This window comes from Arvicola amphibius, chromosome 1, assembly GCF_903992535.2.
Source record: "Arvicola amphibius chromosome 1, mArvAmp1.2, whole genome shotgun sequence".
Classification (NCBI taxonomy): domain Eukaryota; kingdom Metazoa; phylum Chordata; class Mammalia; order Rodentia; family Cricetidae; genus Arvicola; species Arvicola amphibius.
Window position 1 is genome coordinate 186797315 of NC_052047.1, and position 23333 is coordinate 186820647.

A 23333-nucleotide genomic window follows, 5' to 3' on the forward strand; every position below is an offset into this window, starting at 1 on the left:
AGATGGCTCAGTGGTTAAAAATGCTCACTGTGCAAGCTTGAGCATCAGACTTGGATCCCAGCACTCTTTTAAGAACCCAAACTTCTAGCAAATGTTTGTAACTTCAGCTCCGAAGGATGCAACCCTCTTCTGGCTCCCATGCATGTACAGGAAGACGCACCTACATACACACAGACGTTTAACACACAAACTTGAGGGGTTTTGTGCCATTTTGTTTTTGAGATAGGGTCCATGGAGCCCTGGCTGTCCTAGAACTTGCTATGTAGACCAGGCTGGCCTTGAACTCAGAGATCCTGTCTCCACTTCCCTGGAATAAGCATGTAACACCTAGCTGGCTTCTATCTCTATTCCAAAATCAGGCTCTCAGGGTTTAGGGAGATGAGTTAGCAAGTGCCTGCCATACAAGCATGAAGATCTGAGTTCTATCCCTAGCCCGAGCACCCACATAAAGACCTAGACATGGTGGTGCTTGTAACTGACTGTTCAGTAGGTAGAGATGGGATCTCTGGGGTCTGCTGGCCAGGCAGCCTGTCCAAATCAGTGAATCTCAGGTTACAGAGAGACCCCATATTAAAAAAAAAAAAAAAAAAAAAAAAAAAGTAGACAGCCCCTGAGGACCATCTGAGTAACTTCTGACCTAAACCCCCACACCCCAATCAAAATTTTATTTTCATTATTTATCGTGTATGTATATATGTACGGGAGGCATGCCATAGCAAACATGTGGAGGTGAGAACCATCTGTAGGAACTGGTTCTCTCCTACCAGGTGAATTCCAGATATTGAACATAAGGCTTGGCACAGGCGACATTGGGATTTCTAATATGTGGTATTACACAATAAAGGGTAAATTCATCAGGCTTTGATAACCAGTGTACACATGAGATCTGGGGCCATGGCATGAAGTTTATGCTGACAGTGTAACTTGCTTGTGGGCAGGTTCTGCGGTATAAGGAGCTAATTACCAAAATCACAAATACACTAGTGCCTCCCTAACTCCCACTAAAACGGAATAATACAGTGAACTGGTTGGCAAAACATCATCGCACTAATTTCTGAGAACTAAACACTGCCCCTACATGACAACTGGAATAAGTCAAGCAGAAACTTGTGCCTGGTTGTCCTCAACTCCAGGAAATGTGCCTATTCCCCTTGCTGATTTTAATTTGACCTGAGGATGGCCTTGGAAATCCTAACTAGATGCTGGCTGAGTCAGTTGAAGTGGCACGGAATTCTACGGTTGTCTACTGTCGCAGCAGCTCAGCACAGCACAGCAGCAAGTGTGTCAAGACGCTGATAAATACCTAGTCATGGCACTTTAATTCAGACACCTGTCTTTTGAAGTGTTTTGTTTTTTAAAATCCAGCCAAGGGCTGCTGAGCTGTCTCAGTAGATAAAGGTGTTGCCATCAGGCCTGACTATCTGAATTTGAACTGCAGGACTCACACGGTGGATGGAGAGAAATTATTCTTTTGCTTTCCTCCCACGATATTATAGCACACACATACATACAACAAAAAAGAAAAAAATGTCAACAACTCAAAAATAAATTTTATTAAATGTCAGAAGAGATTCACGCACAATTTCATAAATTCTTTACAAAACATCTGCCAATGTAAGTTCAATTTTATGTTTCTGTACAGACTTGGAAATTTTGCTATGAAATAAGAGTCTATAAAATATTTCTTCTAGAAAGCATCAGGATGCTAATTTTAGGCAAAATAATGCTTAAAATTAATTTTAAACATTAAGTTTAAAATAAATTTCATGACCTTACTTCATGAAAGCAAGGAAGATTCTTAGACTCTCATTCTTTATCCCAGTGATGACAAAACAAACATTAAACACAGAACCAGTTAAGATAAGTGACTGAGGAAACAATAAGGATTCTGTAAACTTCTGGTAATTCACCTGAAATTTTTTGCTACTTTCAGAAGCAGTGCCATGACAAGTGCCATTATCAACAGCCACACTGAGGAACCCATGTGACACCTGTCCCAGTAGCACTGATCTATGCAAATAAAACATCACAGAGAAGCACCTCATATTTAGGGATGTTAAGAGCCGCACCCAGCAGGAGACAGTCTCTCCACTGTCTCAGAGCTGGATAACATTGCTTTAGTAGGATCACTGTTGTTTTTTAATGTTTAGAATAGGACAGGATTGTGTAAATGGACAGTAGTTTTGGTGCTGAGTGCACCCTGCGGTTTAACGGATTGGCTTTGAATTCAAAGCAAAGCTGTTCTGCAAGGACACCTGCCCAACCCATGCAGCCTGGAGGGCAGAATCCTAGCTGCCAAATGACCAACCTACCTCAAAGATGGGAAGCAACCAGCAACCTCCTTGTATTTGGAATCACAAGGAATTTTAAAATTCAGTGTTTTCAGTTTTTTCCCCTGAGTTTTGAGTGCTTTGAATATAGTCTCTAGTGTAGTAAATACATTCTGTTGTTTCAAGTTGTACACACAATGCTAGGGTTCTGGTGTGGAAAATCAGAAGCTAGCTCTTAACAGCACAAAGTAGTGGTGGCTACATGTTTCTGAGAATCTTTGGTGTGATGCAGACCTGCAGAAGCATCCTTACTGCATTTTCTTCCTCATATACCCTCAATTCTTCATGTTATTTTCAAAGGAGAAACCACAAGACCATAATGAAGAACAAGGAGACCATCCTGGAAAGGGAAAAAAAGACTATTCAGTTCTTTCAGAACTAGTTATGTATGATATATGAGCAAATCAACATGGCCTATTTTTTATAATCTAACAGTAATGAGATATTCTTTAACATTAAAAAAGGGAGTACAAAATAAATATAGCTGCTTTTTTACTAGCACGACCAAAAACTCCCTGTCAATGTATCTTTTTTTCTTTCTTTCTTTTTGGTAAAAGATTTATGAAGGCGCCAAATCTCATTACAGATGGTTGTGAGCCACCATGTGGTTGCTGGGAATTGAACTCAGGACCTTGGAAGAGCAGTCAGTGCTTTTAACCTCTGAGTCATCTCTCCAGCCCCTCTTTCTTTTTTTCTGAGTCAGAGTCTTGTTATTCGGCTCTGGCTGGCCTTACTCTCTGAATAACTGCTAGGATTCCAGGCATGCACTACCATGCCTCCCATTCCTTTTTTCTTAAGACTTAGAATTGTGAGCTGCCTGACAAGGGTGCTATGAACCAAACTCTACAGGAGCAGTACATGCTCCTAACTGCTGAGTCATCTCTCCAGACTCTAGGTCCTTTTGAAAGATGGGCCCAGCTTGGCCAAAAATTTCTGGGCTGAAAACAATTCTTTTGCCCCAGCCTCCTGAGCAGCTCAGGTGACCCACCCCAAACAGCTCAATATGATGACGCTCAGAAGCCAATGTGTACCTCTCATATAACCACAACTAATCAGGGACAGGCATTTATGACCAAAAACAACTGAGAACTTTTTTTGCCCACAGACTATTCACAGACTGAATATTTATTCTATCTGAGAAAGACTCAATCTGAAAAAATCATAACAGATCCGTTCAGGAAACAAAATGTGAGACGGGAGCGGTGGTGCACGCTTTTGATGGCAGCACTTTGGAGGCTGGGTAAAGCAGGCAGGTGGATCTCTGGGAGCGGCAGGCTAGCCTGGTCTACATAGTTTCCAGGACAGCCAGAGCTACATAGTGAGACTCTGTCTCAAAAAACAAGATGGAGAGAAATAAAATGTTTATTCCACAAATGCAGCTTACTATTCTAATAAACATTCTAACTCTCACCTATTCGATGAAAATACATTTTATATATTTTGCTATCTTCTTGCAGACTGTCATTAGAGTGGTTAGTCAACTAATTTTACACTAAATATTTCAGATGCTGTGCTCTAAAGTTTTTGTATGGGTATTCCGGGTTTTGGGTTTTTTTTTGTTTGTTTGTTTGTTTGTTTTTTAACTGTTGTTTTAGGGTCTGGAGAGATGCTCAGTGGTTAAGAGCACTGGACTGGCTACTTTTCCAGAGATTCTGAACTCAATTCCCAGCAACCACACAGTGGCTCACAAACATCTAAAATAAGATCTGGTGCCCTCTTTTTGGCCTGCCAGCATACATGCAGGAAGAGCACTGTATACATAATAAATAAATCTTTAACTGCTGTTTTAATGTTTCTGCCTGTTCATTTACTTACTTTTTGGGAGCTGAGGTGTTGCTCTGAAGAGAGGCTCTGCTCTTAGAGCTGGAGAGATGACTCGCGACAACCTAGTAACTCCAGCTCTAGGGGATCTGATGCTGCTGCCTCATGCAGTGCACATAAACACATACAAGTATGTTCTTTCTTACGCTTGAATACACATACAATCTCTTTCAAATACACACAAGTTAAAAACAAACAAGCAAAACAAAAATCCATTAAACCTAAAAGGGTAGCTTAGGCTGGCCTGGAACTAACTTTTTACCTTCCTGTCTCCACCTCCACCTCACAACAAACAAACAAACAAACAAACAAAATAGATAAGATAGATAGATAGATAGATAGATAGATAGATAGATAGATAGATAGATAGATAGATAGATAAGGGGGAGAGCATAGGTCAAATAAAACATGATATACCATGTTTGGTCCATGAACCATCATCATACCTACTCAAATTAGCATGATCAAAGTGAATGTCCATATAACACAAATACAAATATTCCATTACCAGATTTATATACATACAAATCATTCTTTTGCATTTTTCTCATAGTTCAGAAGTTAAAAGTATCATTTTTCAGAACAATATATTGATATGCAGATATAAAATTCAGTGTAGCTTACAAGCTGTTTCAAGATCTCAAATTACTTCAGTGCATATATACGAACATATTTTTCAAAATAATTGCTTGTAATTTAAATGTAATCTAGATGTTATATTTATATTTTCTATAAATATGTATATGTAAACAACATTTAAATTCATGTTTTCTATTTATATCTCTATCACTGTTAACTTTTAAGTCTATGCCAGTTTATGGTCTGTCCTTCATAGGTTCAGGTGCTAAAGCTTAATTCCCAGTGTAGAGTGTTGAAGACGTGGTGCTTAGTGGAAGAATTAGATCAGTGGTCTCCACTCTCGTAAATGCATTACTGCATGTCAAGGGAATTACCAGGTAATGTACTAAAGCCTTGAGTGTCTCAGACAAGCTCTGTAGCCAAGGGTGGCCTTAGCTCCTGGTCTTCCTGCTCCCACCCACCAAGTGACAGCACGAGTGCCACCACACCAGCCGACGCGGCTGGTACAAAGCAATTTCAGCTGTCTCCACTAGCACTCGAGTAATAAATCAAACTGCCACTTTTGTTTTGTTCAGAAGTTGTAGCAGGATTAATAAAAACCCAGAGACTGACACTGGGGTTTAACCTGAAGGTCAGAAAAGCTAAACAGTCAGGCACGGGTTCTTACTTCTACCTCAGTCCGAAATGGTGATCCTGCCTCCTGAATCCTCAAAATGTGTGTGAGAGTTGTCTCCTCCCATCTTATATTCCTCTCTAGGGCTGAGAGTAAAGGCGTGCACCACTACCGCCTGGTTTCTATGGCAAACCAGTGTGGCTACTGGGATTAAAGGTGTGTGTCACCACTGTCTGGTCTGTAAGGTTGATCAGTGGGGCTGTTTTACTCTCTGATCTTCAGGCATGCTTTATTTATTAAAATACAAATGAAGTATCACTACAAGAAGTTTCTAATAGTTTCCTGCCACACTCAATTAAAATTCAAAGATTTTTGTTTATGAATCTTTGGTTTTATGTAGCCCAAGGTCCTCAAACTCAACAACAAACCTAGACCCTCTGCAAGAGGAGGCAGTACTCTTAACCCCTGAGCCATATCTTCAGCTCTACCACCACAGAATTTTTATAATTCATTACATTGTAAATTTGTTTAGCATAAGTCTAATAAAGTTCAAAACCAACCTGCATTGCTGCATCACCTATTGCACGCCGGATTTCCCGTAGAGTTTGGTAGCGTTCCAATAAGTGATCACCGCAGATGATATCTACCTATGGAAAAACAACAGGCTATCAGACCACTTTCCTGCTTCAAAACATGTGAAGAGGGGAATTAGCATGACTACTTCATGATTGTATTTAACTATTTTATAGTAGACTTTTTAAAAATTAGAGTGTTTTCTTTTTGTGCACCCTTGTTCATGGAGTCCAAAAAGTGTTCAGAAAGTGTCTTCTATCACTGTCTTGACTTATTTTCCCTGGACCTGGAGCTTACTAATTGGTTAGGCTGGATGGCCAATGAGCTCAGGGAATCTATCTATCTGTGCACCTGGGCCTGGACTACAAACATGTACTGTGGAGGTGGATCTCTTAGTAATAGGCCAGGCCAGCCATGTATACACAATGAGATCCTGTCTCAAAACAGAACAAGCAAAAAAATCAAAGGGCTAGAAAGATAGCTCAGCAGTTAAGGGCACCCAGGTTTAAGCCCAGCACCCACATGGCAGCCCACAGTCATCTGAAACCCCAGTTACAGAGGATAAATGACCTCTTCTAACCTCCTTGAGTACTGTGCACAGGTGGTGAACAGCTAAATGCAGGCAAAAAACCCATACATATAAAAGAAAAAAATTAAAAACAAACATAAAACAAAAAAGGAGGCTGGAGATGAGCTCAGTGGTATTACTTAGCAAGTATGAAGCCCTGGGTTCAATCTCCAATATAGCACAAAGAAACAACTTATTTATCATCTCTAGGATTTGGAAAGCTTAAACACTGAAAGTCACAATTAATGGGTCTATATCTTTGATAATCTTTACCATTATTTCAATATTTTGAGAAAAATGCTAAGTTATGATGACTATGAGGTATGAATTAACAGTAGAGAAGGAATATTTATTTACCTACAGAACTAAGAGCTGGCAAAATTTAAAAAACAAATTTTAAATAATTTCTAAAACTCTTGAATATTATGAGAAAAAAAGTGAAACCTGTCTTTTAAAAAGATATTGTGTGTGTGCAGATTTGTGTGAGCCTGTGTGCCACAGTGAGTGTGTGGAAGTCAAAGCCCTGACTGCTGTGGAGTCGGTTTTCCCCTTCCAGCACTGTGTGGCTCAGGGATTGAATTCAGGGACTGGACTTGCAAGGCAAGTTTCTTTAGCCACCTCACTGTCCCAAGCCCATATTTTACAGATCAGTCAAGAGAATAAACATTTTCAGTGTCTCGTCTTTTAAAAAGCATTATTAGGCTGGCTCATTAATCAAGGGGACTTGCTGCTCTTCCAGAGGATCAAGGTTCAATACCCAGCACCCACACTGTGGCTCACAACAGTCTATAACTTAGACTCTATGGTAGTGTGAAAGAAAATGACCCCCCCCCCCCAAAAAAGGAGTGGCATTATTAGGAGTTGTGGCCTTGTTGAAATAGGTGTAGCCTTGTTGGAGGAAGTGTGTCACTATGGGGGTGGACTCTGAAGTCTCTTTTGCTCAAGGTTCCCTCAGTCTGACTTTCAGACCAAGTCCTGTTGCCTGTATGACTCTCAGCTACTTTGACAGCACCATGTCTGACTACACGCTATCATGCTCCCCATCATAATGATAGTGGACGAACCTATGAAATCATAAGTGAGCCACCCCAATTAAATGTTTTCCTTATATAAGTTGCCCTGGCTATGGTGTCTCTTCACAGCAACAGAAACCAACTAAGAGTCCAAGGGATCCAACACCTTTTTCTGGCCTCCACAGGCACTGCACAAATGTGGTTCATAGATAAATATGCAGGCAAGAATACCCATACACATAAAAATAAGGGTCAATTATTTTTTTTTTTTTTTGCTAAGCATGGTGGTGCACACCTTTAATCCCAGCACTTGGGAGGCAGAAACAGTGGATCTCTCTGACTTTGAGGTCAGCCTGGTCTACAAAGTGAGTTCTAGGACAGCCAGAGCTACACAGAAAAACCCTGTCTCAAAAAAAAAAAAAAAAAAAAAAAAAAAAAACCCACCCAAGAAAAATAAACAAGATTCTGTTAGTTCAATTTAGTCATTTCATAGTGTACAAATTTCAAAATATTCTTGTAAATGTTGCACAAATATATAGATGATCTTTATCAACAATAATAATATTTTGGGGGTTTAGAGAGATGGCTCAGCGATTAAGAGTAATTGCTACTATTATAGAAGGCTTGGGTTCAAGTCCCAGCATCCACAAGGAAGCTTATGAGTCTGTAACTCCAGTTCTAAAGGATCCAATGCGATTTTTTTGGCCTCTGGGGGCACTAAGCATCCACACAGTACACATACATATTATGTTAAAGAAAAAAATGAAATAAATCTAAAACAGTGGCCTAGAATCTGGGCATGGTGGTACATGTTTTTAATCCCAGCACTTGGGAGGTGACAGAGGCAGGCAGATCTTACTTAACTTGATCTATAAAGTACCAGGATAGCCAGGGCTATAAAGTAACCCTGTCAAATAAGTAAGTAAACAAACAAATAAATGGGCTGGGGAAAATAGAGAAACCCTGTCTTCAAAAACCACAAACAATAAATAAATAAATAAATAAATGGGTTTGGAAAATGACTCAGGAGATAAAAGCACTTTCTGAGCGAGCAAGCCCAACAATCTAATTTGACCCCCCGAACCCACAGTGGAGGTAGAGAACCAAATCCCAAAGATTTTCCCTGACCTCTATATGTGTGCTATGATGTGTACACATACACACACAGAGTAAAACAGTAACATTATAAATAAATAAATAAATAAATAAGGGAACCTTTAAAGTCAGACTTGTGCGTTGGAGATGGAAATTTTATTTATTTTTTTATACATGGGAACTGTGGCAAGCACGGTAGTGCACACCCATAATTCTAGCTCTTATAAGATTGAGGTAGGAGGATCTGGAACTCAACCCAGCCTTGGCTCCATAAGGAGTTTGAGAAGGAACAGCTTGAGCTACATGAGACCCTGTCCCAAAACAACAAAAACTAAATAAATAAATAGGAACTGAATTCTGGGCAAAATATAGTTACAGAAGGAGCAACAGACATCCTAGAACCTGCCCACCTGAACATCACTTCCTCTGTAGTATACAGTCAAGTCACCATGTTATGATGTGGTTATGAAAAAGTCTCACTGATGGCCTGGGGTTTTATATCTAGCTAGATAGATAGGCACGCATAGACAGAAACCAAAAGATAATGAGATTAGTACTAAAAGCAGTATAATTTCAGTCATTACTTTAACACGTGTATTACTGAGTCAACAATATGAAGCATATTTAGCTACACATATTCTATCAAACTTTGCATGATAGTTAAATTTGATGGATGAAAAACCAAAGCTATATAAAAATAATTTTCAGGTGGCCCAGAACTAGAATTTTAGGGACATTTTAATTTTGGTTTTTCTAGACAGGGTTTCTCTGTAGTTTTGGAGCCTGTCCTAGAGCTAGATCTGTAGACCAGGCTGGCTGTGAAATTACAGAGATCCACCTGCCTCTGCCTCCCGAGTGCTGGGATTAAAGGGGTGCACCACCACCACCCGACCATGCTCCACCAACACCCAGCAACATTTTAATTTTTAACATGCAAAGTTTGATGTTTTCTAACTTATAACAAGAAAATACTCCATAAGCAGGAGGCATTTTTATATTAGGTGTTTCAGTTTCCCTGTTACATTAGCAAGGAAGTCTTCTGATGGAAAGCAGAAGCCAAGTAACCTCTTGTTCTATTATCAACTGTAAAGAGCCGGAAGTGAGGACCCAGAAATCTGTTAGTATTTTTCACAACTTCAGTTTTTCCCGAAATCAAGAGATGGTCACCAATGGCAGTAAGAAATATGTGTAAGTAAATGGCAGTAAGGAGGGTGTGACGGCTCATCTTGGCTGTCACCCTGACTACACACAAGCAGCTGGGTATACCTGTGAAGATTTTTCTTTTTTTGTTTTGTTTTTCAAGACAGTGTTTCTCTGTGTAACAGCTCTGGCTGTCCTGGAACTCACTTTGTAGACCAGGCTGGCCTCACACTCAGAGATCTTCCTGCTTCTGCCTCCCAAGTGTTGGGATTAAAGGTGTGTGCCACCACTGACAGGCTGTGCAGTTTTCTTAAATGGATCATTTGAGGTCAGAAGATCGACCTTCTGGTGGCAGCCTATCTCACTAGAGAGTTCATCTATCCTGCTGCTCAGGCATTATTTTGCTGTTACTAGTATGCAGAATGAAGACCAGCTGTCATACCCCTGTGGACCCAACTACCAGATTCTTGACTTTTGCATCAAGAGACAGTCATTGTTGGACTAGTTGGATCACAGCCTGTAAAACATTCTAGTAAACCTATATATATTTATTGTATTGATATTCATACTATCAGTTTTGTTTCCTGGAGACCTATAACTAATATCAGTTATATCAACATTCTATTAATAGTCATAGTATCTGTTACATATAAACGCCACTGCATGATTCTAGAGACAATTCTTCAGTATGTCAAAGGTAGTCTTTCAACCTCACCTTTCCTTTTACATACATGTACTGTACCTGACAAGCTGGATCAAGACCCATTTTTCTTCTAAGAAATTTCTCTACATGCCCAATAGTTGCTTCTCCTGAAACACGCACAAACTTCTTTTCTAATGGCTACAAAAACAGACAAGACTTTTCAGATTATGTAAGTATACACATACATAAAATTACAAACTTTAATGCAATTTTTTTTTTTGTTGTTTTGTTTTGTTTTGTTTTTCGAGACAGGGTTTCTCTGCAGCTTTTTTAGAGCCTGGCCTGGAACTAGCTCTTGTAGACCAGGCTGGCCTCGAACTCACAGAGATCCGCCTGCCTCTGCCTCCCGAGTGCTGGGATTAAAGGCGTGCACCACCACCGCCCGGCTTTAACGCAAATTTTTAAGCCAAGATAATTCAGTAGGCTTTTAAAAAAAACTGCTATGAACTTGAGTCAATTTGTAGTCCAAAAACAAAACAGAAATTCTGCAAATCTTTGATGTGGGAGAGTCTTCTGTTTGAGTTGATTTCATTGGCTAATAAAGAAACTGCCTGGCCCATTTGATAGACCGCCCCTTAAGTGGGTGGAGTAGACAGTACAGGAAGAGGAAGTGAGGTAGAAGGATCAGTAAGATGCCACGCCTCTCTTAAGTTAGGCAGACTGCCGTGCCTCTCCTCAGAGAGAGAGGCGATGAAGCTCCAGCCCAAGATGGACGTACGCTAGAATCTACCTGGTAAGGCACCACTTTGTGGTGCTACACAGTTTATTAGATATGGGTTAGTCAAGATGTGAGTAAGAGGCTGAAAATAATGGGCCAGGCAGTATTTAAAAGAATACAGTTTCTGTGTAATTATTTCGGGGCATAAGCTAGCCAGGAGGCAGAAAGCTGGGCAGCGGGAACGCAGCCCGCAGCTCACCGCTACAAATCTTTTAAATATGCCAACAACATTTTTAATAGAAAGGCTTGTTGATTTACTTTAAAAGTTCATGAAAAACAAGGAAGTCTAGTCCAATGCTACATGTCTGAAATCCTAAAACTTAAGAAGTGGAAGCAAGAGGATTTAAGTTCAAGATCAGCCTGAGCTATGGTTGGCATCCTGTTACAAGTAAGTGCGCGCGCACACACACACACACACACACACACACACGACAAAACAAGAAAGTCCAGGCATTGCAGTGCCTGCTTGTAGTTTCATCTACTCGGGAGAAGACAACATAAGAGGAAGGCAGTACATGCCTGCAGTTCGGGTTTACTTGAGTCTAAGCGCTAAGAGAGCCTGAACAACATATACTTGAGAAAACAAGGATTTTGTGTTTGTTTTTTTTTTAAGTCAAGTATGGTGGCTCACATCCATAATCCCAGTACTATAAAAGCTGCAGCAGGAAAACTGCCATGAGCTAAGGACAACCTAAGCTATAGGCCTATTTCCAAAAAAAAAAAAAAAAGGAATTTTTTTCTAAAATTTAAACTAAGAAAAAAAATCTAGACACAGGTAGCTAGCGTTACAGGTAGTTGTGAGCCACTCAATGTACGTGTTGGGAACCAAAATTAGCTCCTCTGCAAGAGCAGTCTAGACTCTTAATTGCTGAGCCATCTTTCCTGCCCCATGCTGCCATCTTTTACAATACCCTGTTCCAGATTCCCAAAGACACCTGAAGATCTTCACTAAAATGACAGTCACCTTAGATTCTAGGTACAGCAGAACCTCAGACAGATCTCCCCATTGTGAAAACATCTTTAGCCAGAACAATCATCTCAAGAGAACCAAACTGCCCCCTAAAACAATAAAAACTCTGAACCAGATGCAAGAGGCAGAACTAAGGTAACGACCCATCAGACCACAATCTGATCAAAACTTGTTAAATACTTGCCTCTTGCCCCAGTTCTGTTTAAACCTAAAGTTACCAGGCATGGTGATTCACACATAAATTCCTGGCATTAAGGCAGGCAGAGTGCCATAAATTCAAGGTCAGACTGGGCTATGTGAGTTCCAGGTTAGCCTGGGCTACAGAATGAGAACTTGTCTCAAAACCACAAAAGAACAACCACCACAAAAAGCTAAGCCAGGGACCTGAAGACAAATGAGTCACGGAACCCCTTTATCTGTTCTTTTCCTAACATGGCAATACCGATTAAACCTTTTAATGCTTTTCATCAATACTTTTTTCCGCACACAATCCAGAGTTGTCTTGAACTTGAGCTGTATCTCACAAGTGCTGGGATTACAGGTACAGGAACCACACTGGTCATGGAGTGCTAGCACCTTGAATACTAGGCAAGTAAGAACCGCACCAGCTGGAGCTCTACCCCTAGTCCACACTCGTCTCAGCTGTCACAGCAGGATGGTCACTGAGCCTTGCATGTCGCAACTCACACAGCCATGGGTTTTCCCTTAGAACTCTAGTACACAGGTGTCACAAACAAAACAACTCTGCCATTTCTTAATAAAATGAACAGTCTTTATCAGAGATACATCAGAGATCTACTTTTCTAGGTGTCTCTAGTTTGCTATACATCTCAACAACTGACAAAGTATGATACAAAGTAGTTTTATTCTTACCTCAAATCTCAGTGAATGCTTGAAGTGACAAGTTAAGGCAGGTTAACTTAGTCAAAAATGTTAAATATAAAAATTTAAATTCATGTTAAACTCTAAGCAACAACTATACAAGACACTTTGGATTTTTTTTTTAAACTGGTCTTACAGAGTAGCCTAGGCTGGCTTCAAATTTTGGTTCCTCTTGCTGCAGCCTCCAGAGAGTAGGAAAACAAGCTTATAACTACCACACCTGACTCTTAGAATTTTTTAAAATTACATTAAAGTTGGGACTGGTAGTACACGCTTGTAATCCTAGCACTTGGAAAGTAGAGGCAGGATGATCAGAAGTTCAAAGTCATCTTTGGCTGCATAACAAATTCAAGGCCAGCATGGGGCTATATAAGACCTATTTCAAAAACCTAAAAAATAATGAATAACCAATCAACATGGCATTTGGTTTTGTAAATTATTTACTTATTTTCTTTACTTTCTGAATCAGTAACAAAGCTCTGCTTAATGTTCCTTACCCTGAGACACTAATATAGCATTACTGTTGAATTTCAGTACCTTGCTTATCAAACATTTAATTTTAATTAAAGATAATCTCTACTTGGTTGCTAATCTGATTCAGAATTTTTATCTATAGCATCCTCTTATAAAGTAAACAAAAAATGAATTACCTTAAAGTGTCCTGTATCTTCATTAGCACTGAAAAATAAAGGAACGGTTACTCAATATTAATACTTTATTTATTGTTTTTATTTTGTGGGGTATTTTTGTTTTTTGTTTTTTTGAGACAAGGTTTCTCTGTAGCTTTGGTACCTGTCCTGAAACTAGCTTTTGTAGACCAGACTGAAATCAAACTCAAAGATCCACCTGCCTCTGTCTCCAAAGTGCTGGGATTGAAGGCGTGCGCCACCATGATGGGCTAAGAAACTTTTTTTACATTTGTTTATATTGACGCTCACGCCACAGTGCTGTCCATGTGGAGGTCAGAAGAGAACTTGCAGGCGTCAGTTCTTTCCTTCCATCGTACGAGTTCCTGGGATCTATCTCAGGTGGACAGGCTTGACAGTGACTTTCCCTGCTGAGCCATCTCACCAGCATCAATTTTTTATATTATGTTTGAGACAAGAGCTCATGTAGCTGGGGTTGGTCTGGAACTCACTATGCAGTTGAGGCTAATCTTGAATTTCTGACTCTCCTGCTTCCACCTCCTGAACACTGGGGTTTTACAGCTATGTACTACCACACCCAGCATTTTGGGGTGGGGTGGGATTGGGGGAGCGGTAGGTTGAGAACAAGCTTCTGGGTAGTCTGGCTGTTCTGGGATTGAGATGTAGACCAGGCTGCACTCAAACTCACAGAGATCTGCCTGCCTCTGCCTCCCAAGAGCTAGGATGAAAGGCGAGCATAGGCCAGGCCCTATTCTATTTTTAAAACATGGTTATCTAAATCTTTGGAAGAAATAAGATTGTCACTTCTGCCACCTAGTGGTAAAAGAAGTGCAGTTTAATACAGCATTTTAAACTTTGTACACCTCATTTCCTGAGGGGGACAAAGTTTATTAAACGGTCTCATTGTATAGCCCTAGCTGGCCTGTAACTCACAGATCCACCTGCCTCCACCTCCCAAGGGCTGGGATTAAAGGCGTGTGCTACCTTGCTCAGTCTAATTAAAAAAAAAAAAAAACTGCAAAGAAATGAATGATAACTGCTCTTCAGAGAGTGGTTAATTAAACCTGAGGGAAGGGAACAAGGCTTCTTGACTATAAACAAAAATAATAGTTTTGCTTCTTGCTTGGTTTGTTTTATTAGCAATGGTTTTTGGTCAGGTTTTCCTTTTGGGAGAACAGGGGAGCCAAAACATGCAGGGTCTTGTATACGGCTCAGGCTAGCCCTGAATGCAGTGATCCTCCTGCACGCTAAGATCATGTGTGCTACTGTGAGATAAGGACACCACTGGTTACCATGTACTCTTCTGAATCTTAAATATTCCATAATCCATTTTTACACAATTGTTGGGATTTAATTTGGGTTAGTTTGTTTAAGTGAGGCCTGGCAGCACATGCTTATAGTCACAGTACCTGGGAAGCCCTTAGTCATGAGGATCTAGAATTTAAGGTCAGCTAGGCATAAAAAGAATGTCAAGCAGAGGCAGGAACATCTCTGAGTTTGAGGCTAGCCTGGCCTACAGACTGAGTTCCAGGATAGCGAGGGCTATACTGAGAAATCCTGTCTCAAACAACAATAAAAAACAAAACAATTAATTCCAGGAAATAATGGGCTAATAAGGAATCTGTCTCAAGAAGAAAATTCACTACATTAAAGTTAAATGGCAATTTTCTTTCTTTAAAGAATTACTTGGGATTGAGATCTCTCAGCAACTGAAGGTATTTGTTGCTCTTGCGGAGGATCTTGGTTTGGTTCCCAGAACCCATATAGCAGCTCACAGTTACAAGGAATTCAACACCCTTCTCTGATCTCCTTGGGCACTAGGTATTTACATGGTACACATATAAAACATGCAAGCAAAACATTCATAAAATTAATCTAAAAACAGAAGACATTTCATATGTGTCCTGAGTGTAGGCATGTACACCACATGCCTGGAGGCGACTGAGAAGGCCAGAAGAGAGTGTCAGATCTGCTGCAGGATATTTGATGACACTATAAACCCCAAGATTGTGGATAGTTGTGATGTCACACACCTTTAATCCAAGAGCTTTCTACTTGAATATTGTACACAGAATTAAATAAAGTCAGCCACAGGTCAAGAGGCCAAACAACCAACCAGCTGACAGGAAGTGAATACAAGATTATTAAGGAAAAAAAACAGAGTAAGAGGGAGTCAGGAGGATGGATAGAAGGAGATGGTAGGGACATTGAGTTTGAGAAGGCTGGTTTGAGAGCGGAAGAAAAATGTCAGCTGGGTTCTTTCTCTGCCTCTCTGAGCTAGCAGGCTTTCACCCCAGCATCTGGGTCCCAGTCTTTATTCGTAAAATCAAACGATTGACATTTTGTTAAAAACAACACAGATCCTCTCAAACTGGAGTTACAAACAGCTGTGAGCAATGACGTGATTGGGAACTGTCCTCTGCAAGAATAGCAAATGCTCTTAACCACTGGGCCACCTCTTCACCCCAAAAGGGTAATTTACAAGCCAAGCACGGTTGTTTACAAACTGAAAACCAAGCACCAGAGGATGAGTTCAAAGCTAGTCTAGGCTACAGTGCAAAACCTTGCCTCAAAATGCAAATGCAAAAAGTAAGCAAACACATTTTCTAGGTTACTCACCCAATGAACTCAAGTAATAAAGACATATCAAGTTCAGGTGGAATACGAAACACTGACTCTAGGACTTTCTTGGTTTTTCCTTTGTTTGAAGGGACTGGCTGTGGAACAGCTAATTGAGACAGAAACAAAGAAGCTAACGTAGCATTACAATTTTAATAATAATAATTATAATTTAGTAATTGTCATCTTTAAGGGATGAATCACACAGTATTATACTATGTTGACTAAATTATTATAAAGCCCTGAACAAATCTCCTTTTCCGTAATAACATCAGTTAATCTGTCAAAAATCAATGATTTTAAGGTAGGAAAAATGACTCAGCTGGTAGAGGTACTTGCTGCCAAGCCTCTGGGACTGACCCCTAGGATCCACCTTGTGAGGTACTGACTTCTGCCAGTGGATTCTTATGCAAGTACAAACACGTGTGCATACATATACACGCTTGCACACATACATATACACACACATTCTCTAAATAAACATAAATGTAAAAAAAAAGAAAAGAAAAACAGCAAAATTAACTGTAAGCTCAGGGACCGCTCCACAATGGAAGGCAGACATGTGACTGATTTATCAGGGCCAGAGAGTTCATTAAAACAGTAACAACATAAGTAACTACAAATACCATGTACAATACTCATGCTTAGCACATTACACTCTCATTTAATCATTATAAATGTACAATAGCTACACTTAAAATATGAGAAGAATTTGCCTGAGGTCACCAAATAACAGAACAATCAGGATTTAAACCCAAATCTACCTGACATTGTTACTAAAATCATAAAAGTTACTATGTGCCCAGCACTGTTCAAAGTGCTGATATTAATCAATGTGTTTAATCAAGTATGATATTCATCCTTATAGATGTTTGTTACTGATATTATCTACTATTATTTCCTCACATCACCTAATCAAAGGTCAGTGCTAGGAACAAACTCACAAAATCTAGCTCTTGAGTCTGTTTGTGATTCCCCCTCAACACACTTTTGTTTTGTTTTGTTTTTTTTGAGACAGGGTTTCTCTGTGTAACAGTCCTGGCTGTCCTAGAACTCGCTTTGTAGACTATTTTGGCCTCAAATTCAGAGATCTTCCTGCCTCTGCCTTGAGTGCTGGGATTAAAGGCGAGCACCACCACCGCCCCAATGCCCGGCAATCACACACTTAAAAAAAAATGTCTCACCAGGGGGTGGTGGTGCACACCTTTAATCCCCTCACTCAAAAGAAAAAGGCAGGTGGACCTCTGTGAGTTTGAGGCCAGCCTGGTCTACAGAGTGAGTTCCAGAGGAGCCAGGGCTACATACAGGAATCCTGTCTTGCAAATAACAAAAAGTATCTCATTATGTTACTCAGGCTGGCCTTAAACTCAACAGCAATCCTCCTGACTCAGTTTCCTAAGTGCTGAGATTACAGGCATGCACTACACCCAGTCCCCTTAATTCTTACAAACTGTTAGGTTAGGTTATACTGTAGCATTACCTTCAAAATATTTTTGGGATGATATAACTAGGTATTTCCAAAAAGCACCTGTGATGGTATTAATTTTCAACTTGATAGTCTAAAATCACCTGGGAAGTCTTAATGAGGGATTGTCTGTATCAGGCTGGCTTATGAGCATGCCTGTGAGGAGTTTTTAATTATGTTAATCTGTCTGGGAGACCCAGCCTAAGAGTGGGCAGTGTCATTCCCTGGGTTGGAAGTGAGCTGAGCAGTGGGCATGCATGTGTGCATGAATTTCTCTCTGCTCTTGAGTGTGAGCATGTTGTGACTAACAGCTCCAGTTCCTCTGCCTCCATTTCCCTGTAATGATGTGATGTAGCCTGTGAGCTACACTAACCCTTCCTCCCTAAGCTACTTCTACCGGGTCTACTTTATCACCTAACAGAAAGGGAATGAGGACGGTGCCCAAGGACAGTTTATCTCTTCAGTGCATGAGTACATTACAGTACATATCCAAACTTACCAGGTTTGGGTACTTCTAGACCTCTTTCTTTATAGAAATCATGCATTTGCTTTTTTTCTCCTAAAAAAATGATAAAACACAGACTAAATTACATCTAAAATGTAACTAGCAGAATCAGAGCCTTTGGGAGTCCTAACCATGAAATGAAAGAAACTTACTTTCCTCTAGATTGATCACTAATTTGTACACTATGTCTTGTAACTGTCGGTCCAATCTAAGAAAAAAAAGCATAGAGAATATTACAGCATTCAGAAAAACAAATTTTGGTACAAAGTCAATTCACTGTTTTCCCTCAGGAGCAGACATCTTTAAAAAAATTTTTTTTTTTTTTTTGGTTTTTCAAGACAAGGTTTCTATGGGTAGCCCCAAATGTCCTGGAACCTGTTCTGTATGCCTCAAACTCAAGAGATTCGCCTGCCTCTGCCTCCTGAGTGCTGAGTTCAAAGGTGTGCGCCACCATGTCTGGCTAGGAGCAGACATCTTGAGTTGGCAGAGTGAGGCAGTACTCGCAGTGCCTAAGACATACTTCATCTCAGAAAACCAAAGACATATATGTAATCTTATAGATTCTTGAATAGTTCACTAACTGTTCCTTGGTCTTTTGCACTCTGTAAGAATGTGAGCTTGAGGACAGGACTACGTGTTTTGTTTTGTTTTTCTAATGATTTTTACTTTATGTGTATTAGTGTTTTGCATGTGTCTGTGGGTGCTGGGAATACAACCTGGACCCTCTGGAAGAACCACTGAGCCATCTCTCTAGTCCACCTCCTACGCTTTTCTTCAGGACTCCATTTTAACTGTTAAGTACCATCTCACCTGAAGAGATGCTTAAGAACACAGATGGTTCTTCCAGGGGACCCAAGTTCTATCTATTCCCAGAACTCACATGGCAGCTCATAACCATCTGTAATTCCAGTTCCGGGGGACCCACTGCCCTCTTCTAACCTCTGAGGGCTCCAGGTACACATATGGTACACATTTTAAAAAAAAAGTTATTCAAGTCAGGCGGAGTGGTATACTCCTTTACACTAGGAAGGCAGCAGAGGCAGGGGGATGTGAGTTTGAAGCCAGCCTGGTCTACAAACTTGAGTTCCAGGACAGCCAGCGCTACACAGAGAAAACCCTGTCTGGAACTCTCCCCTCTTCTCTAAGGAAACAGCATGAAATGGAAAGTCAGTTAATATGCTGTAATAACCTAACTTTTACTGGGAAGGCTCATTGTTTCAGGAATTCTGAGAACGACCTACATGCTGCAGAGTGGAAACGACTAGCTGAAAGTATCCCCACCCTGAAGGGTTAGGTTACAACAGCCAAAACCCTGCGTCTGCTGTCACTTCTTCCCCGTTCCCGTCACTAACGGCCATATATTCTCAAGCATATGTCACAGTGCCTGGCACACGGTACATGCTCCACACACATTGCTTATGCCATTCTCTTTCTTCTAATCTTGACAGAGTTCAAGGAATTTATTCCCAACTACACAATGTCAAGATTTCAGAAAAAATACTTAAAACAATTATTTTAAAGGTAAATCCATTTTAAATGCATCTTTTCTTACCTTATATTATAAAGAGGCTGAGTCTGGTGGACAACTATGTTGCATTTTGGGCATCTGTTGCCGTAGTAAAAATGTCTTACAATGCAGCTTTTACAAACTATTGGAAGAGAAAATGTTTAGTTTAGGATACTTTAAAGACATTTCAAATTTGTAAACTACAATTCCGAAATGTGAGCTGTATGCTTACAGGTATGAAGACACTCTGTAATGGTAGTTGCGTCTATTAAGTACCCCTTGCAAATGGAACACATGATGTATGGGGTCAGTTCAGCAAGGTTCAGCAGGCGCTGCAAATGCAATGGTAATAAGTTTATAATACAAGCCTTTGACATCTCAAACCCATAAACCAGCTGGGTGAGACAGTCTTGGGTTATACTCCCCCCTTATTCATGTCAGCTGAGACAGAAGGCACATTTGAGCCCAGGAGTTCAAGACCAGGCCAAAGCAACACTGTAAGGCCTCATTTCAAAACAATTTAAACCATAATCTCAAGATTTCATTATAAGCAATGTAACTTAATTGCACCTTCAACCCTTCGAAATATTCAATCTGTTTCTCAGAGATCCCGCTTCTCTGTCATATACTTTTACGCTGATAGTGAAGGGCATCTGTTCTTTTGTTCTTTTACAAAACGCCCCTAGACCAGCCTGGACACCCCACATTACCAAGGACGACCCCGAACTTGCAGCCTCCACCTCCCGAATGTTGAGAGTAACGGTATTACAGGCGTCCACTACCTCGCCCAATGTAAACGGTGCTGATAATCGAACTCAAAGCCTCCTGCAGGCCAAAACACTACCAAAGGGCTACGCCCACCCCCGGGATGCCTTTCTTTCCACATGAGTTACAAAAATGGACAAATTACACCACCATGTTAACAAAAACCCAAACTCTCACTATTAGCGATGGATTTATCACCCTCTCAACACCCTGCAGAAAATGACTACGTCCCCGTCCGACTTGTAGACTCGAGGAGGATAGCCTCACGATACTCTAGACCGCTAACCCCTCCCGGTCCCACAGACAACAGAAAGAAGAAGCGGGACCCGGCGTGCCCTAGGTGATCTGCAGGGACTCTGCAAAATAAACCAAGCAGGAGCGAGGCCACGCCTGGGTGGGCGGGGATGGAGAGCTACACAAGTGCCGCGAGCTGCAGCGACGACAGCAATGGCAGGTCTGCGGGGTCCCGCTCGGTCCCAGAGGCCGCTCGGGAGCAGCCAGGTCGGAAGGATCGTCGGTACCTCCTCCTCGTCCTCGGAGTCCGGCCGCCCCGACTCCAGCCGCAGCGAGAAGTGGCTCATGTCTTCCTCCTCTTCCTCTTCCTCCTCCATCTCCTCATCCTCCTCCAACTCCTCGTCGTAGTCCTCGAAGCGGCCCCTCAAACGGCCCAGGCTGCGCTCGGGCTCCAGCTCCGGGGGAAGAGAGCGGGAGCAGCCGGGAGCGCCCGCCTCGGGCAGGGACGCCGGGCCCTCCTCACCGGCCGCGGGCGCCGGGGTGAGGGCGGGCGGAGAGATGGGAGGCGGCGGCGGCGGCATGGCAGAGGCTCGCTTGGACTCGGAGGCGCGACAGTTTTCCGTGGCGTCCGTCTCAGCCTCTTCCATGGCGGGGGTCGGAAACCAGGCGAGGTGAGCGCGAGGCGAGGCGGACAGCTAGCGCGCGAGGAGAGCACCAGCAACCCCCTCTCCGTTCCAATGCGCAGGCGCAGGCGCTTTGCAGGGGCCTCTGGGAAATGTGGTTTACCTAGGGACTGCCTAGGTGAGGCGGAGCTGCTCAGGTAGGGGCGGGGCTTGTGGGCCGCGCCTTAAAGGAAGCTCACCCAATTTTTTTGGTCTGAGGCTTGCCTTGAACTTTTCAAAAAGACTAAAATGCTACAGTTTCAGTATTTTACTTGTATTCGCTTGTTCATAAAGAATGGAACTCTATATGCCATGTGTTGTTAAATTAGGAATGATGATGACTTCATTTTGAATACTAATTACGTTTTTCCTTCTGTGGCTGTTGCATCCATCCAAGCTAAGTCTACTTAGTGAGGACCTTGTTCTCAAAAAACAGAGAAAGCTAAGATGGCTCGGCTGGTAATGGAATTTGCCGCCAAGCATAACAATCCGAATTCAATACCCAGTAGTCAACTGGTAGAAGGAGAAACCTGACTCCCGAAAGTTGTTTTGTGCCCAAGGCTCATGTGTGCCCCCAACCCCACAAAAATAAATAACAATAGTAAAAAAAAAAAAAATCCATTGTAGAAGTTTATAAGAACATACCAAATCCAATTAAAGGTCAGCGGGTAAATATGAAAAAGAAAATGACTGGGGCCGAAGATACAGCTCAAAGGTCGTGTGCTCGCCTACCTGTGTGAGACCGTGGTTCATCTCTAGCACCAAAAAACGTAACAAGAAAGAAAGAAAGAAAGAAAGAAAGAAAGAAAGAAAGAAAGAAAGAAAGAAAGAGTAATCTGAAAAATGAGAAAAAGTTAGAAGACAGCTTGGATAAGAATAGACTCATAAGCCAACTGTGGTGACATGCTTATTGATTACAGCATTCAGGAGGCTGAGATAGGCAGAATATTAGAGTCTAGGAATTTGAGACCCACCTGGGCAACATTTCAACAACCCTGTCTCAGTGGGGTGGTGGGGGCGCACGCCTTTAATCCCAGCACTCGGGAAGCAGAGGTAGGTGAATCTCTGTGAGTTCGAGGCCAGCCTGGTCAACAAGAGCTAGTTCCAGGACAGGCTCCAAAGTTACAGAGAAATCCTGTCACGAAAAAACAAACAAAACAAAACAAACAAACAAAAAACCCTGTCTCAAAATGGAAAAAAAAAAAGTGACTACTCAAGACCTTATCCATTGAAGGGTTTGCACTGCTGTCTTTGCACGTCTGAACACTATTAGAATTGTTAAGATGTGAAGGAACCCAGCCTCTCAGGAGGCAGAGGCAGGTGGATCTCTGTGATTTCGAGGCCAGCCTGGTCTACAGGAGCTAGTTCCAGAACAGGCTCCAGAGCTACAGAGAAACACTGCCTGGGGAGGGGGGAGATGTGGGTATCTTGGGCTTGAGAGATGGCTCAGTGGTTAAGAGCACTTTGCTATTCTTGCAGAGGACCCTGCTTTGGTTCCTAGCACCATCTGGAACTCTAGTTCCAGAGGATCTGATGCCCTCTTCTATCCTCCCTGGGCACCTGGCATATACATGGTATGCATACATATATGTAAGCAAATCACACCTACACATAAGAAATAAACTAAATAAACTGATTTTAAAAAATATTTGGATGGGGCTGGAGAAATGGCTCAGCAATTAAGAGCACTGGTTGTTCTCCCAGAGGGCCCAGGTTCAATTCCCAGCACCCACATGGCAGCTCACAACTGTAACTCCTCACACAGACATGCAGGCAGACAAAACACCTATATACATTAAATAAAGTAAATTATTTAAAAAAGATATTTGGAGGCTTCTTAAGTTGAACTAAACACACTTTTCATTATGAGATAACTCAAGAACTTATGGGAACTAGAGACAGAATGTTATGGTTTGAATATGTC

General features: G+C 41.5%; 1 protein-coding gene across 5 annotated transcripts; it reads right to left on the reverse strand.

Moving 5' to 3' along the window:
* Window positions 1-1530: 1530 nt before the first annotated feature.
* Window positions 1531-21431, reverse strand: Pcgf6 (polycomb group ring finger 6). 5 transcript variants are annotated; one of them, XM_038342070.1, is made up of 10 exons: window positions 21035-21431; window positions 19981-20080; window positions 19794-19890; window positions 18394-18449; window positions 18236-18295; window positions 16272-16380; window positions 13656-13683; window positions 10475-10573; window positions 5904-5990; window positions 1531-2670 (listed from the first exon to the last, which is right to left on the reverse strand). In XM_038342070.1, exons 1-10 carry the CDS (start codon window positions 21392-21394, stop codon window positions 2614-2616), a joined length of 1053 nt encoding a protein of 350 aa, XP_038197998.1. In that variant the 5' UTR covers window positions 21395-21431; the 3' UTR covers window positions 1531-2613. The 5 variants fall into 5 exon arrangements, 4 of the variants coding, with proteins under 4 accessions (XP_038197998.1, XP_038198008.1, XP_038197990.1 ...); XM_038342080.1 differs by having other exon boundaries at window positions 5904-5986; window positions 16272-16404; XM_038342062.1 differs by having other exon boundaries at window positions 16272-16404.
* Between the last annotated feature and the right edge of the window lie 1902 nt (window positions 21432-23333).

Excerpts from the sequence above, each read along its gene's own strand:
- Pcgf6 (XM_038342062.1), bottom strand. The coding sequence starts at position 21,394 with ATGGAAGAGGCTGAGACGGACGCCACGGAAAACTGTCGCGCCTCCGAG. Across the intron at positions 16,405-18,235 it reads TCTAGAAGTACCCAAACCTG|CTTCTTTGTTTCTGTCTCAA; the intron begins GTAAGTTTGGAT and ends ATGCTACGTTAG. Across the intron at positions 2,671-5,903 it reads TAGGTGATGCAGCAATGCAG|GATGGTCTCCTTGTTCTTCA; the intron begins GTTGGTTTTGAA and ends TTCCCTTTCCAG.